The following is a 14,214-nucleotide window of genomic DNA, read 5'->3' on the forward strand; positions in this document are numbered from 1 at the left end:
ACACGTTTGAATAACGGTTCAAAAAACATAAGAACATTCTTGAAACATAAAAACGACCTCTGAACACGTTTTGAGAATGCTAGGCTGAAAATGTTTGGACAATGTGTTCACTTAACATTTTATGGATGATTTAAAAGAAGATTGTATTACCTTTAAAAACAACATGGGGACGGGAATTGAACATTAGAACATTACACGATAATGATCAGTGAAGGTTTCCAGCCTCTTGCAGTGTGATTGAATTAGAGGAGAGGGGCTGTGTGAACGGATGGAGGAGGGGCTGTGCGCGGAGCCGCTGACAGGTGGAGGAGCTGTGCGCTGTCCGCGGTGCTGAAGCTCCGACTGCTGCCTCACCTCAGATCCTCACCGCAGCTCCGCTCACCTCCACCTTCTCCGGCTTGTGCAAGAATCTTACCAGAATATCTCACTTTTATTATTTCTAACCTCCAGTCTGGTGTGTGTTCTGACCGCTGGCCGGATTTTAGGATGGCACTGCATGGATTAACACTGCGCAAGGCACAAGCGGACTTATTTGACTGCTGTTTAGTGACTGTGGAAGCAGACTGAACGCGATTCTCCTCCTTCTCCATTTTCTGCCTCGTCTTCTTCGGGACCTCGAGACGTTTTCCGTTTAAAAGGAAGAATCGCGCTATTTGGATTATATATCTCAACAATATGCTATTTTATGCTGCACTCCCATTTGTCGTAGTGTTGTAGAAAAATCTCGTTAATTTTGATTTCGGATATGGAGCCAGACACGGAGCGAGCCGTGCCCACCTCGAAAGAGGGGCTCAAACAAATCGCAGGGAAGGCCCTGGGGAAGCTGCACAGGTAAGAAGACGAAATTAGGATATTCCTGCATGTCTTTAAATCACCCGATTCAATTTGTGACGAAGGATTCAAACACAGAATACATCCAGATGTTAGGAAACCCACATAAAACAATGCACGCGTTTGTTAAAAACCTGCTTATTCCTGAGTTATAATTTAAATGTGGTGTTTATGAGCTGAATCAGGGGTGTGGGATTGTGAAAGCAGCAGTGGTGTGGCCCGAATATCTAAGCATCAGATATTTCCCAGGAGGATGATCCCCCTCCACCAGCGGCTGTGGGTGTTTTTTAATAATTAATGCAACAGAACGAGTCGTGACACAAGGTCGGGGGATATCTATTACATTGTGTATCCACCTGTTTTAATCCAAGATCGATTGACTTCCTATCAAATACCTTTTTACATTCTTTACAGTGACACAAGCAACCCATGGTGAAATAAAAGAAACAGATGCTCATTTTTTTTAGATGATAGTAGGGAAAGCTGGGTGTAGGGGAACATTCCTTCCACTGATGAACACGTCGAATTTCTTTTTATCCTTATTTGATTTGCAAATAAATTGGCCAGCGGTTGAATAAAAATCACAAAATGTGAATATAAGAATCATTTTGAAGATGCATTAATATAAGTTGATGATTTAGGCACGTAGTTATTCTTTTAATCTTTCGTTTTCGCACCTGCTCCATTTGAACGTGAAACACAGAAAGGTGACCGAAAAAAAAAATCTGTCGGCTTTATTTAAGGTGTATAACAAGGCCTGGTGTTACACAGGATGAGGCCTTCGCGTTTTAAATCATATGTATACATTTTTATTTACACCTCAGAATCCTGCGATAAAATTCCAGAGCAAAAAACGCCGAGGACGAATAAACAAAATGTAAAAAAGATAAGAGCGAAAAATACATTTAAAAAAAATCCTCCAAACATGCAGCGATGGTGCTGATGTTGCTGCAATGCGGTATGAAGGTCATTTTCTCTTCCGTTGCCTGGCTGCCTTTTGTTTCGCAGAAAGAGTGGAGAGTTAAAACAGAAATTGAAAGAAAAAAAAACCCTCTTTGATTTTATATAAAACAGTGCAGCCTGCAAGGGCCTGTGCCATTTAAACATATAGGGAGACATTGTTGAGGCCACAATGGGAAGATGGGAGCTAATTTTCTCTAGAGGAAAAGCTGGGAATAGCCTTAAGGATGTGAATAAATACAGGATAAATACAGGAGGTTTATTTTCTGCTCTTTTTACAGAAGAATTATAAATCTATATCTGCAATAAATCCCACTGACAGCTTTTTAAATCACTTCAACCTGCCTGGATCTTTAATTCCCATGGATCCCCTTCTCGACTGTGCGTAAATTTGGCGTCTTATTAAAGTGGAGCATGTGGTGGTGTTGTGGTGCAGGAGGCTGGAGAAGCGTCAGCAGACAGGTGAGGCCATCGAGCTGACGGAGGATGGGAGACCCCGGGAGGACCAGGAGCGGAAGACGCCCCTGTGCGACTGCACGTGTTTCGGGCTGCCGCGCAGGTACATCATCGCCATGCTGAGCGGCCTCGGCTTCTGCATCTCCTTCGGCATCCGGTGTAACCTGGGTGTGGCCATCGTGAGCATGGTGAACAACCACACCATCCACGTGAACGGCGAGATCATCATCAAAGAGGTGCCCCCTCCCCAAAAAACCACACGCCCACACACACACACACACACACACACACAGACACATACACAGACACACGCGGGTTGGGTATAGGGGTTGAGCCAATACACTGCTCGATTGGTTTCAATGTCTAAACCCACTTGAAAAAACTCAGCTGAGCACATCTGTGGTTATTTTAATTATGTATTTTACATGATGGACAAAGTAGGTTGTTTATGATGTTTTATTTTCATTCATAATTTGCCGCAAAATCTACAATTTCCATTCTTTTAGATGTAGAATTTGATCAATATCCCCAAGCAATTGTAATGCCCATATTCACAAATCGCAATTAGCCTCAGAACACTTTTAGACATCCTCTGCCCTTAATCCTCGATTACAGAAGAATACCTACCAAAACAACTTTTAGGTAAACGCAAGTGAAAGATCCCGATATTATAACCTGGTGCTGCAATCATTAACAAATACATATAAAGGTCTCTCTTATTATTTTCTGTACAACAACTAGTATGACAGAGCTTACATATAATATATCACTGATATAACCCAGTTGTCTCTCTCTCTCTCTCTCTCTCTCTCTCTCTCTCTCTCTCTCTCTCTCTCTCCCTCCGCTCTTTCCCACCCACATCTCCTCTCTTCTCCTACCGGTCGAGGGAAATGGCCGCCCCACATTGAGTCTGTTTTTTTTTTCTTTTCACAGTCGCCAACAGTCTGCTCAATGTGGGAGCTGTTGGGTTTCTCTATAATATTGGATCTCGACCATAATGTTTGTTGTGATTGGGCTCTATACAAATTGGAATATAATTTAATTTACTTGGAAGTGCAATAGATATCAGGTGCAACACAAATCATTTGCAACACTAATGAGAAAAGTGTCTGACATGAATGGTGCAAAAAAAGGCATCAAATTAACTGTTGTCCACTTAGTAAAGATACTTTTTAACAACACTGTCTTTCAATATGTATTTATATATATTATAATATCTATCTTTAATATCGTTTTCCTGTCTGAAAGAAAGCAAAATTCAACTGGGGCCCAGAGACGGTGGGGATGATCCATGGCTCCTTCTTCTGGGGCTACATCGTCACTCAGATTCCAGGAGGGTACATCTCCTCTAGATTGGCCGCAAACAGGTAAAAAAAAAAAGGAATCACTTGATCGTGATGTGACCAAACAGTGTGGGAGCGAGTGTGAGGAGAAGAGGTTTATAAATATCTGGCCCCTCCCCTCATCTTATATATGGATATACGTGTTCATGTTGTGATCTATAATGTAAATGTGGGGGGAGGGGGGGGGTAATATTGGTGATGTTAGTCAGTCATATGGACGTCAGGGCTGGAGAAAAGGAGTCTGACCTTACAGCAGATAAAGGGGGGATTTGGCTGAGGCCCGCCGGGCGTGCCTCCTCATGTTAATGAGCTCCCACGGGACCACCGTGTCTAATCCTTTATGTTCACAGGCAGCAGGGCAACCACACCCGCCAAAGACCTGTTCTGATGATTTTAGTTATGATTTCACCACATCTATAGCACATTATTTCACTGACAACTGATTTTTGGAACGGAAACAGAATAAAGGAACGGAAAAATGACAATAGAGAACAACCTTTTGTGGAAGAAAACCAACAAATCCGCTTGTTAATATAACCATGTACATTGTATTCTATAATATGGATGCACAAGAGATAAAATAGGACAAGGTCACGTTGTCAGAATTTATAAGACTCTAAAAGAGATTTTCCATGAGGGAAACAGAGCCTAAATAAGATGCAGGAAGAGGAGCTCCATCATGCCAAATCAGCTGAGCTCACTAACGCCTTCTGCTGCAAACACCTCCTGTCCTCACTCCCCTGGAAACTGAAGAACTGCCTGGTGTGTGGTGTGTGTGTGTGTGTGTGTGTGTGTGTGTGTGTGTGTGTATGTGTGTGTGTTTGTGTGTGTGTTTGTGTGTGTGTGTGTGTGTGTGTTTGGCATCCAATTAGCACTGAGTTATCTTCCTCATCAGTGTTTCTTAGGAAAAAAAAAACACAATATAATGTTCTGTTGGCTATTTCTTATTTAACGAGTGTTTTAAACCTCTATGAGGAATTTTCAATGTATGTTTTTCTTGCTGAATTAGACGATGATCTTGTTTGGATAATATTTTCGACAATGGCTCATGATGCACTGTTTGTCCAGGGTTTTCGGGGCTGCCATCGTGCTGACGTCCATCCTGAACATGCTCATCCCCTCCGCCGCTCGCCGGCACTATGGCTTGGTCATCTTTGTGAGGATATTGCAAGGGTTGGTGGAGGTACAGCCACACACTTTGCACTTTGCACATCAGATTTTGACCTTTTCAAAAAGAAAAAATGATGCCTCATTTTGAAGGCGACAACTGAACCCGACCCCTAATGGAATTAAATTCAATACTTAACCATGATTTTGCAGAAATCCTCTGTTTCATGCTGAACTTCCGGGTTTACACTGGAAATTAGAGCCCCTTGTGAAGACACTCCATTATACTGTATATAATTGTCAGATTAGCCCACAAACAACAAACAGCAATGAACATACAGTGGAACCCTGAGTAGCAGCGATATTGTGCGTTGTTTGCCAGGACGAAACCGCTCCATATTCACATAGAATCACAAAAGGGATAAAAAGCACTTGATACAGGCGGATCCCACAGCTCAGGAGAAAAAACATGGTTTCAGAGAGAGATGCTGTTATCAGACCGAAGGTCGTCCTTTTGTTATTTTGATAGGCTGCGTATATTCTCTTTTCAATAGCAGCTCATGACCATCGAGAAAGAGAGAGAGAGAGAGAGAGGGAGCCAGAGAGCGCCAGAGTGGCCTGTGCTCAGCAACCGTCGACTTGTTACTGCAAATTAAACATTAGCATTTCACTGCAAGCCTCAGCAATTTGTGTCTATCAATAGTTGATTGTATGCCACTTAGTGTGTAATGAAGATTTAATGGGAGCAGCTCAGTTTTTTCCTTCTTCTTCCGTGAAGCAGGTAGTCAGCTTGAATTTGCTCCGACTCACACCTAAGCCATTAGTCTCGATTAGAAAGGTCAGCTGCGATGCATATCAGATCGTCTGTTATTAACTACAATTTGTCTTGTGTGTTGTCGGCAAATGAGGACAGACCGCGTCAATCAGGCAGAATATCTACACATCATGTCAATTCTATTTAGTGGAAGTGGAAAAGTAGATATGAATTGTATTGATAGATTTAGAGAATCTGATGTATATTCTGGTCGGCCGAGAGGTTGATGTGGTTGTAGAAGTTGATGATGAAGGAAAAGACCGCGGACCCAGAACTTGCAGTATAACAGAGTGTTTATTACACAGAAGTTTCACAGGTCAAGACGAGCTCTAGAGACTCGGAGAAATCACACAGCCAAAAGATGAAGTCTGACAGGCCTTGGTCAAACACACATTATATAGAGAGTTTGGTTCCGCCCATGACTTCAGGTAAATGCCGTCCCCTATGGGATTTCTGGCTAAAGATGGACATGTTTTTGTGTCCGAACATGAAGACACATTGGTCAAGAACATTTCTTCTACTCCCATCCATTAGCAAGTGAGAGGTCACTCTGAGAGTCAAAGGTCATTTCAAAAAGGTAGAGAACTTCTAAGATAAACATCTGGAGGACTCTCTGAGAATGTCTGAGAGTCCAGAAGGCAGGTATCATAAATGTAAGCCCGTAATTATGTTTTGAACATACACCAACATGTTCTACTCTAACGAATACATGACAAATCAAAGAGCTGAAGGACAATGTGTGTGTTGTTCAGATCAGTGTGTGACTGTCATGTCATCTGTCACCGTGCAGGGAGTCACTTACCCAGCATGCCACGGGATCTGGAGCAAGTGGGCGCCACCTCTGGAGAGAAGTCGTCTGGCAACCATTTCCTTCTGTGGTACAAAACCTACACGCACATAATCATGCTTCTGTTCAAATGTGCCATCGGCTCAATAGTATCATATAGATTTTATCATCACATTACTTCTCCAATGCACTGATGGTTTAGGACGACAAAATATTTCCCCCACAATGTGTGTAAATGTGTGCTGACCACACTTGTCCCCAAACACTGAGACTACACCACACTTCTCAGTGAACAAGCCGCCAGGATCAATTTCTGCTTTGTCATAATATTGTGTGTTGTTCAGGATCTTATGCTGGCGCGGTGATAGCGATGCCTATGGCTGGGATCATGGTCCAGTACACGGGGTGGTCCTCTGTCTTCTACGTGTACGGTGAGTGTCTCCCTCGTGAATACATTGAATTTTAACATCTTATAAAAGATCACATAACGTTTACAATGAATGTTCGAAAACGTTGGGATATTTGAGAACACAGGACAATGTGGTGAATGTCCCTTGTATGTTTGAAGGTCTTCTCCTGTAGTTTGATGTGAAGTGGCCATTCACCAGCAGATATTCAGGGATCATCAGCAGATGTTTAAGATGAATCATCAGTTGTTAACCTTCCTGTCAGTATGTGTTTCGGCCTTTAAATCACATGACACCCTTTGATAAGGCAGTCCGACCACAGGTGAAGCACAGGGTGTGTGTCCCTGAAATTGTGGGGCCCAGTTGGGGTCTGTCCTCCTGATCCAGAGCCACTGCAGCGCTCAGCCGTCCCTGAAGTTTCAGTTATGATCTGGTGCAGGGCTTGTCTGTGGATACCTAGATCTTTAAACAACCTGATGGTGAATGTTGCAATAAAATCTCTGCAGCCAATCTCCACTGGGCAGACTATTGCTTTCCAGCCACTATGATTTAAAATAATGTTTATGTGTGACTGATGTTTTTTATTTTTTATTCAATCTTTATTTAACCAAGCAGTCACACAGAGATCGATATCTCTTTGCCAAGAGAGGCCTGAGAACAAGACACTTTCACAATCAGCAACAAACGATGAACAGCAAAACAACGCAATAAAAAAATAAATCAATCAATAAAAACAGTAACAAGATTCATAAAAAACATCACAGAGTCAAATTTAAAATCACCAAGGGGAGCACAGGACTGTAGTTCAACATTCTAAGGCTAAGTAGCTACTGGATTATTTGCTGTTTGTACTGGTTTCAAATGAGAGGAGAGAGCTTAGGTAATTTGAAAGTTTGAACAGCAGAGCTTTGTAGATGAACAACATGAAATGACTGTCTCTCCTTGTTTGTAATGCAGACCATTCAACCGAGTGACACAGAGAACAAAGATTTGTACGGCATTTGTCATTTGTGATGAAGCGTAATGCTCTGTGATATACTGGGTTTAAATGGTGGAGAGTTGATGGGGCTGCATGACAGTATAGAATATCTCCATAGACGAGGACTGACATGAAGGTCGACTGGACAATAGTTTTGAGGTTAATCCTGTAGAGAAAACCAAGCTTGATTATTTTCTCTCTTGATCTCTTCAGGATGCTTTGGGATTGTTTGGTACATGTTCTGGGTCTTGGTGTCCTATGAGAGTCCAGCTGAGCACCCGACCATCACCGTCGAGGAGCGGCAATACATCGAGGAGAGCATCGGGGAAGGTTGCCAGCTGATGGGCGCAATGGACGTGAGTCCTCAACCTGTATCCATTTATTTATCACTCGACATTGATTAGTGCACATTCAGCTGACAATTTGTTTCTTTTGATAGAAATATAAGACCCCCTGGAAGAAGTTTTTCACCTCCATGCCCGTCTATGCAATCATCGTGGCCAACTTCTGCAGGAGCTGGACGTTCTATCTGCTCCTCATCAGCCAGCCTGCATACTTTGAAGAGGTGTTTGGTTTTGAAATCAGCAAGGTAAATAAATCCCTCATAATACCTGGTAGTAGTCCTGGAAAAGGTCATAAATTTGATCTTATTTTTAAGATTCTTAGCTCAGAGCTAAATAGGGTTTGTTGTGGTTTGTATCGTGTTCTACAGTGTTCCCACAAATCCATTGTTGTTACAGTTCGTTGTTAGGAGCAGAAGAATGTGGCTGGAGTGTGAGTGATGTTGTGCACAGTTGACGACGAGCTTCTAACATCGATGCGTCTGGTGAAATAACTCACAAATGAAAGTCTAAGAGTTGGTGTCACTTAAACTCTGGATCTTTATTCTCCTGAGTTATGAAACTGATCCTCAGTGAACAGAACTCACAAAGCACTTGATACTACACTTTAATGAACAATCACATCTCAAATGAAATGACTCAGTGTGCACTGTCAAATGTTTTGTCTTGACTTTTAAATAACGGTTTTAATGAAACAAAAGGAATTATGTTGACTGTCCTATGCTATAAATATTCCACAACAAGAAAAACTGTGCGATTACACAAATGATCTTTGTAGAAATTTGGGGCAGTTTTGTGAAGAGATGCTCAGTTTGATGAATTTTCCTTCTTGTTGAATGAATGTATATTCCTAATGGCAGAATCTGAAATGATACATAATCTTTGCCCTCCTGTGAGTGTGTGGAGCATGAATCAAGCGGGTTTGGCAGCTGGAGTTCAGCCTCACGACGAGCCTGTAGACACACTGGGATTGCTGCACATGAATTATTGCTCTGATGTGATGGTGGAGTCAGAGTTTGAAGCACAGACAAAGATTTGTTCTGAGGCTGGGAGATCACTGGATGTTTCTCACGGATCCTCAGGTTGGAGTCGTGTCGGCTCTACCCCACCTGGTCATGACCATCATCGTGCCCTTAGGTGGCCAGTTGGCCGACTATCTGCGGACCCACAACATTATGTCCACCACCACGGTCCGAAAAATCATGAACTGTGGAGGTGAGGCTTTAACCATTAGGTCTTTATTATCAATATATATTTGTCATCAGTGCATCAGTCGACTCTTTGTTCTGTTGTTTTCAGGCTTCGGGATGGAGGCCACTTTCTTATTAGTGGTTGGTTATTCTCACAGTAAGGGGATGGCTATCTCCTTCTTAGTTCTGGCCGTGGGTTTTAGTGGTTTTGCAATATCAGGTGAGTCTTACAACTGGGTGTTATGTCTCAAATCCTATCCCGTCTCTGTTCAAATACAAAGCAAACTCAAAGTATTTGCTGTTTTTGCTCTGTAGGTTTCAATGTCAACCATTTAGACATCGCTCCACGCTATGCCAGCATCCTCATGGGTATATCCAACGGTGTGGGAACCCTGTCTGGGATGGTCTGCCCTCTAATAGTGGGCGCAATGACAAAGAACAAGGTGAGCTGTTTATATTGCCCCTGAAAGTATGGTTTGAATTTTAAGTGTTGGTGCAGTTCCTCGTCTAAACATATCTGTTTGGGATGGGCTGCTCACTTGAGCTGTTGTGATGTTCAGGTGCTTCTTCAGAATATAGATATAAACTGTAAGATAGATATTTTTTAAAGTCTATGGTGCAGAGGGGAGTTCAACAACTTTGTGTTCATCCTACCTGGTTTATGGGCAGTGAAGATTTTATGGTCAATGGATAATATAAAAAGAAACAGAATTCGCTTTATTTCTGTTAATCTGTTTGGTTTGTATATAAGTGTAAAGATTAACCCTGTGTAATTTTTTTAATACATCACATGTCGATCTGTTCGGCTACCGACACAATCTTCCGACCCAAGTTCACAGCTTTTCAAAATAAAAACTGTAATTCGGCTCGATTGCAACAAAACAAACGCTGTCCTCTTACTTTGTAGACAAATTGCTGAAGAGTACAGACAGACAGACATTTTGTACGAGTCAAGTAACAATATTAACATTAAAAGAAGATGTTGTGGTTGTGGTCTGGTTTGGTTAGATCTGATTGATAGTGGCCTGGAAACAGAAGTAAAAAGCCTCACAACTTACTTTGATTCGGATAATTTCTGTCCATATAAATAATGAGAAGAAGAAAGAGACAAAAACAATATATATCCTATATATGCTGAATGAGAAAAAAGGTAGTGGCGCCCTTTTTTTTAAGAAGTGACTCAACTGGGCTACAACTACTTTTTTCTGTTCCCAGACCAGGGAAGAGTGGCAATATGTCTTCCTCATCGCTGCCTTGGTGCACTATGGGGGCGTGATTTTCTATGGGATCTTTGCATCTGGGGAGAAACAGCCATGGGCCGACCCCGAGGAAACCAGCGACGAGAAGTGCGGCTTCATCGAGGAGGATGAACTGGCGGAGGAGACGGGTGACATCACGCAGAGTTACGGCGCGATGGGTGGCCCGGCAAAAACCTACGGGGCCACTTCGCAGCTCAACGGAGGTTGGGTGTCGGACTGGGATAAGACTGAGGAGTATGTGCAGGAACCGGCAGGAAAGATATACGCCGAGCGCGGCTACTCTTAAACCAGACAGCTGTGGTGAGTCTGTGTGCAGAACCAGACTCGCCGCCGCAGATTGCACAATTAAGCATTATATTAGAGATTTAAATCCATTCCGTGTATTCAAGTAAGACAGTTACTTCTAGTTTCAAGAAGCCAATGTAAAGAAGTAGTTAATTGCAATGCAGCACAATCCTCATTAGATTCTCATGTTGTACCCACAGTAGAGCTTAGGGGTTGAAAAGAAAACTGCAGGCCCATGTTGTACGTCTTAGACGCCCTAACCTCATCAATCTACTTGAACAACATGACGCTGCAGTCGACCATCGTGTAGGGTCTCTCTCTGACATACCACTCTGATTGCACTGAAACAATAAGTATTCTAAAAACAAGATTCTATTCTGTTTCTCAAACGTGTTTTATGTACTGTATATACCTGTATACTGTTTCTGTGAGACTATTGTGGATTTTGGGTCGTTGATCTGTGTTAACATGAATATAAAAAGGCCATATTTTTCATGGACAGTACCTTTTCAGGGAGATGTCTGCTTGCAAAAAAAAGGTCTACTCGAGCAAAGCCTATAATATACTACACGACAAAAATAGAGTGAGTGATGTTGAACCGTAGAGTTTTAGTGTGTTTGTTGCATGAATTTGCTCAGATCAATGTTTCAGATGCAGCCACCACACGGTCATTGGTAGTCCTCATTCCGCCTATACTGCATTGTTCTTAGATAAAGTGTCTTCTGCCATTAAAATAATAATAATGATCAAATTAACTTTCATTATCAGGTTCTGGCTGTGATGTGAGACAAATCAAAAAAAAAAAAAAAAAAGTTTCAATGGTGATTGCGCGGAAGGCCTTGTTTCTTGATGTTTGGTGTGCACTGCAATAAATTCTGTGTACCAGCCGCCACCCCATCACATCCTGTTTTGTAACGTAACACTGGCTTGCTGTATCTAACTGTGATTGTTTTGGAGTCATGTGATGATCAACAATAAGGTGTGTGTTTTAACAAATTACTGGTGTCTGGAGAGTCCGGCTTTAGTGCTCATGGCCCTCGGGACGTAATGTTGCGTTTTGACGGCGAGGAATGCAGTACTGTATATGAACAACCAGGTTTTGTGATCTCTTGTGTTTCTCCGGTTGTTCTCATCGTCACCAAAAGTACTTTTAATCGATATCGAAAATTTGATATTGTCACGTTTGAGTGGACCTCATGAAATAATGAATTAATAGATGGCTCTTCCAACCGACTTTATTTGCTCTTTGAACACTTCTCTTACTTCGTTTGCTGTACGGATTCTGCAAGGATGTTTTAAAAATATATGAATATTTAAGATTGTTTTAAGATGACCAAAAGATGCTATTACGGCTTTGTGCCTGGAGTTTATGTAAAACAGATAAATGTGATTTTATGGCTTCTAATATTGTGTTTAATGAAGAGGTATGTTGATGTCAAAAAGTGTTATGAAAAAAGCTCATATCATTTTATAAAAAAACTAAAAAAAACATTGTTTCACCTTGTGTGCTGGTGTGCTATATACTGTAGTACAGGAGGACGTGTTTTATTCAGCTATTTGAAGGTTAGAGCTCCTCGGAGAGCAGAGCAAGACTAACCAGTTACCCACCTTCTCCAATCAGTGTCCTGCATCTCCTATACTCTCTCCATGTTTCTCATTAGTAAATCAATGGCGTTGGTCTCTGGAGTCCATTGGAGAGTATTGGACACTGTAGCTTGGTAATTGGTGGAAGGAGAGAGGTATACAAAGTGTTAACGCTGTTACTGGAGCTTACAGCCTTACAGACCATCGGATCATTGTCTGTCTTTCTAAAGACTCCTGGATTCAATGTGTCGGGTAAAATCTGCTCCTGACGTGTCATGAAGGTGCCAAAAATATATGAAAAACCTTTAAATCTTTTAGCAGCATCTCACTTCTCTCTGAATTGTACAGGAAAGAAGAAAATCCACTGTATTATACTTGCAACACAGTTTTCCCGAGTGTGACCGCCTCTCTTTTTCCCAGCTGTGGTCAACCGTGTTATGTGCAACACTTATTGACCAATTCGCCACATTAAATCCAATCACGTGGCAAATCAATACTGTTTAATTCCAGAGCACATTGGAGTTTTAAATTATAAAACACTTCTAATGAAAGTTTGAATCAAGAATTAATGTTGGTGACGAGAACGGTCACCTTGTCCTTTTGCCTTTGTAGCTAATACTGGGATTGTTAGTTTATACATATGAGAAATCAAAACCTATTAGACTGATGACACAGTTCATTTGCAATTTTAATGAAATACCTCAAGTAACTTATATAATAATAATAGCATTTAAGTCAACAATCATTGGTAATAAATGCAAATGGTCACATTATTTAGCTTTACATGACTGCATGAGGGTTAAAAATTCACATGAATCCTCTGACTTAATAAACTATTATGGAAAGAAACACAAAAAGAGTAGATGTGAACGTTTCCTGATGACAAGCTCTATGAAATAAGAAACTGATACTAATGGTTAATTGTAGCCCTGGTTTGCACACAATCTTATATGCTCATTGCACTATAGAGCAATCTCTAAATGTCTGTAGATACTATAGAAATCACTGTATTCAACGCGCTGCTCTGTGGAGGCCGACAAAGTGCAGTCCATCAGTGAGGTACTTAATAATTCAGGAAAAGATGGCGTCCATCCATTCACATGCATCACTCTGAGTCTCTGCCTGGAGCAGGAAGAAAGGCTCGATGTTGCTTAAGACTCTGGATAAATCAAACACCCCTCTGATGGCTTTCAGCCTTGCTCTGACTCAACAGGGTGGAGGCTTGCAGAAAAAAAAAAAATCTGCAGCCTCCTGCAAATGAAGCCTGTGATTCACTCAATCAGTATGGTGGCCCTGAAAGCTCAAATCACTGCAGTCCGAGAAAACACATGCAAATCCAGAAAATGTCCTCATCGGCAGGTGGACTGCAAACAGTCTCACCGCTATGGATCTTTTTCCCTAGCTTTATTCAAGAGCATGGTCTTTCAGTGTGAGGGCAGGTTCATTCCAGCGCTCCAGCCTCAGCTCTTATCCTCACACTGCTTCTGTGCACGCATGAAACGTCTGCTCTCGGATTTCTGCGCTGCTCCTTGAGTTTTTCTCTCCGTTTTTGTCTGTGTTACTTTTTACTTTTGTTTGTGTTGTATTTGCGACTTCGGATTTGTGTATTTGAATGTGTTTCCTTAAGCCGCAGCGTGTTGGTCTCCCAGGGCCTCCGTACTTCTCACCTGGGAGGAAATGATCGACAGATATAGGATTGGGGGGGTGGTGGTTAAGTTGTGTTAACGCGTGATGGACAGCGCAGTGTGGCAGCATTAAGTCTTGTGTTGACTGATGCTTCGATCACAGGAAGCAGCTCCATGTCTGAAACGCTTCCAGTAGCAGCAGCCGTGGCAACAATTACAATAAATCTTCCCCTCCTCAGCCGGGCA

General features: G+C 42.0%; 1 protein-coding gene across 1 annotated transcript; it reads left to right on the plus strand.

Annotated features, from left to right (window-relative positions):
- Positions 1-745: 745 nt before the first annotated feature.
- On the plus strand, positions 746-10,760 carry LOC133008671 (vesicular glutamate transporter 2.1-like). Its single transcript, XM_061075930.1, has 12 exons — positions 746-831; positions 2,228-2,483; positions 3,496-3,614; positions 4,659-4,773; positions 6,302-6,389; positions 6,643-6,729; positions 7,898-8,040; positions 8,124-8,273; positions 9,108-9,240; positions 9,325-9,435; positions 9,531-9,658; positions 10,431-10,760. The coding sequence occupies exons 1-12, from the start codon at positions 746-748 to the stop codon at positions 10,758-10,760; spliced, it is 1,746 nt and encodes a 581-aa protein (XP_060931913.1).
- Positions 10,761-14,214: the final 3,454 nt, after the last annotated feature.

This window comes from Limanda limanda, chromosome 8, assembly GCF_963576545.1.
Source record: "Limanda limanda chromosome 8, fLimLim1.1, whole genome shotgun sequence".
Classification (NCBI taxonomy): Eukaryota; Metazoa; Chordata; class Actinopteri; order Pleuronectiformes; family Pleuronectidae; genus Limanda; species Limanda limanda.

What these genes read in the sequence shown, in the direction of transcription:
- LOC133008671 (XM_061075930.1), top strand. Translation starts at nt 746, where the DNA reads ATGGAGCCAGACACGGAGCGAGCCGTGCCCACCTCGAAAGAGGGGCTC. An exon ending in CTCTGTCTTCTACGTGTACG is followed by an intron (nt 6,730 to 7,897) that starts GTGAGTGTCTCC and finishes TGATCTCTTCAG; the next exon opens with GATGCTTTGGGATTGTTTGG. An exon ending in TAGTGGTTTTGCAATATCAG is followed by an intron (nt 9,436 to 9,530) that starts GTGAGTCTTACA and finishes TTTGCTCTGTAG; the next exon opens with GTTTCAATGTCAACCATTTA.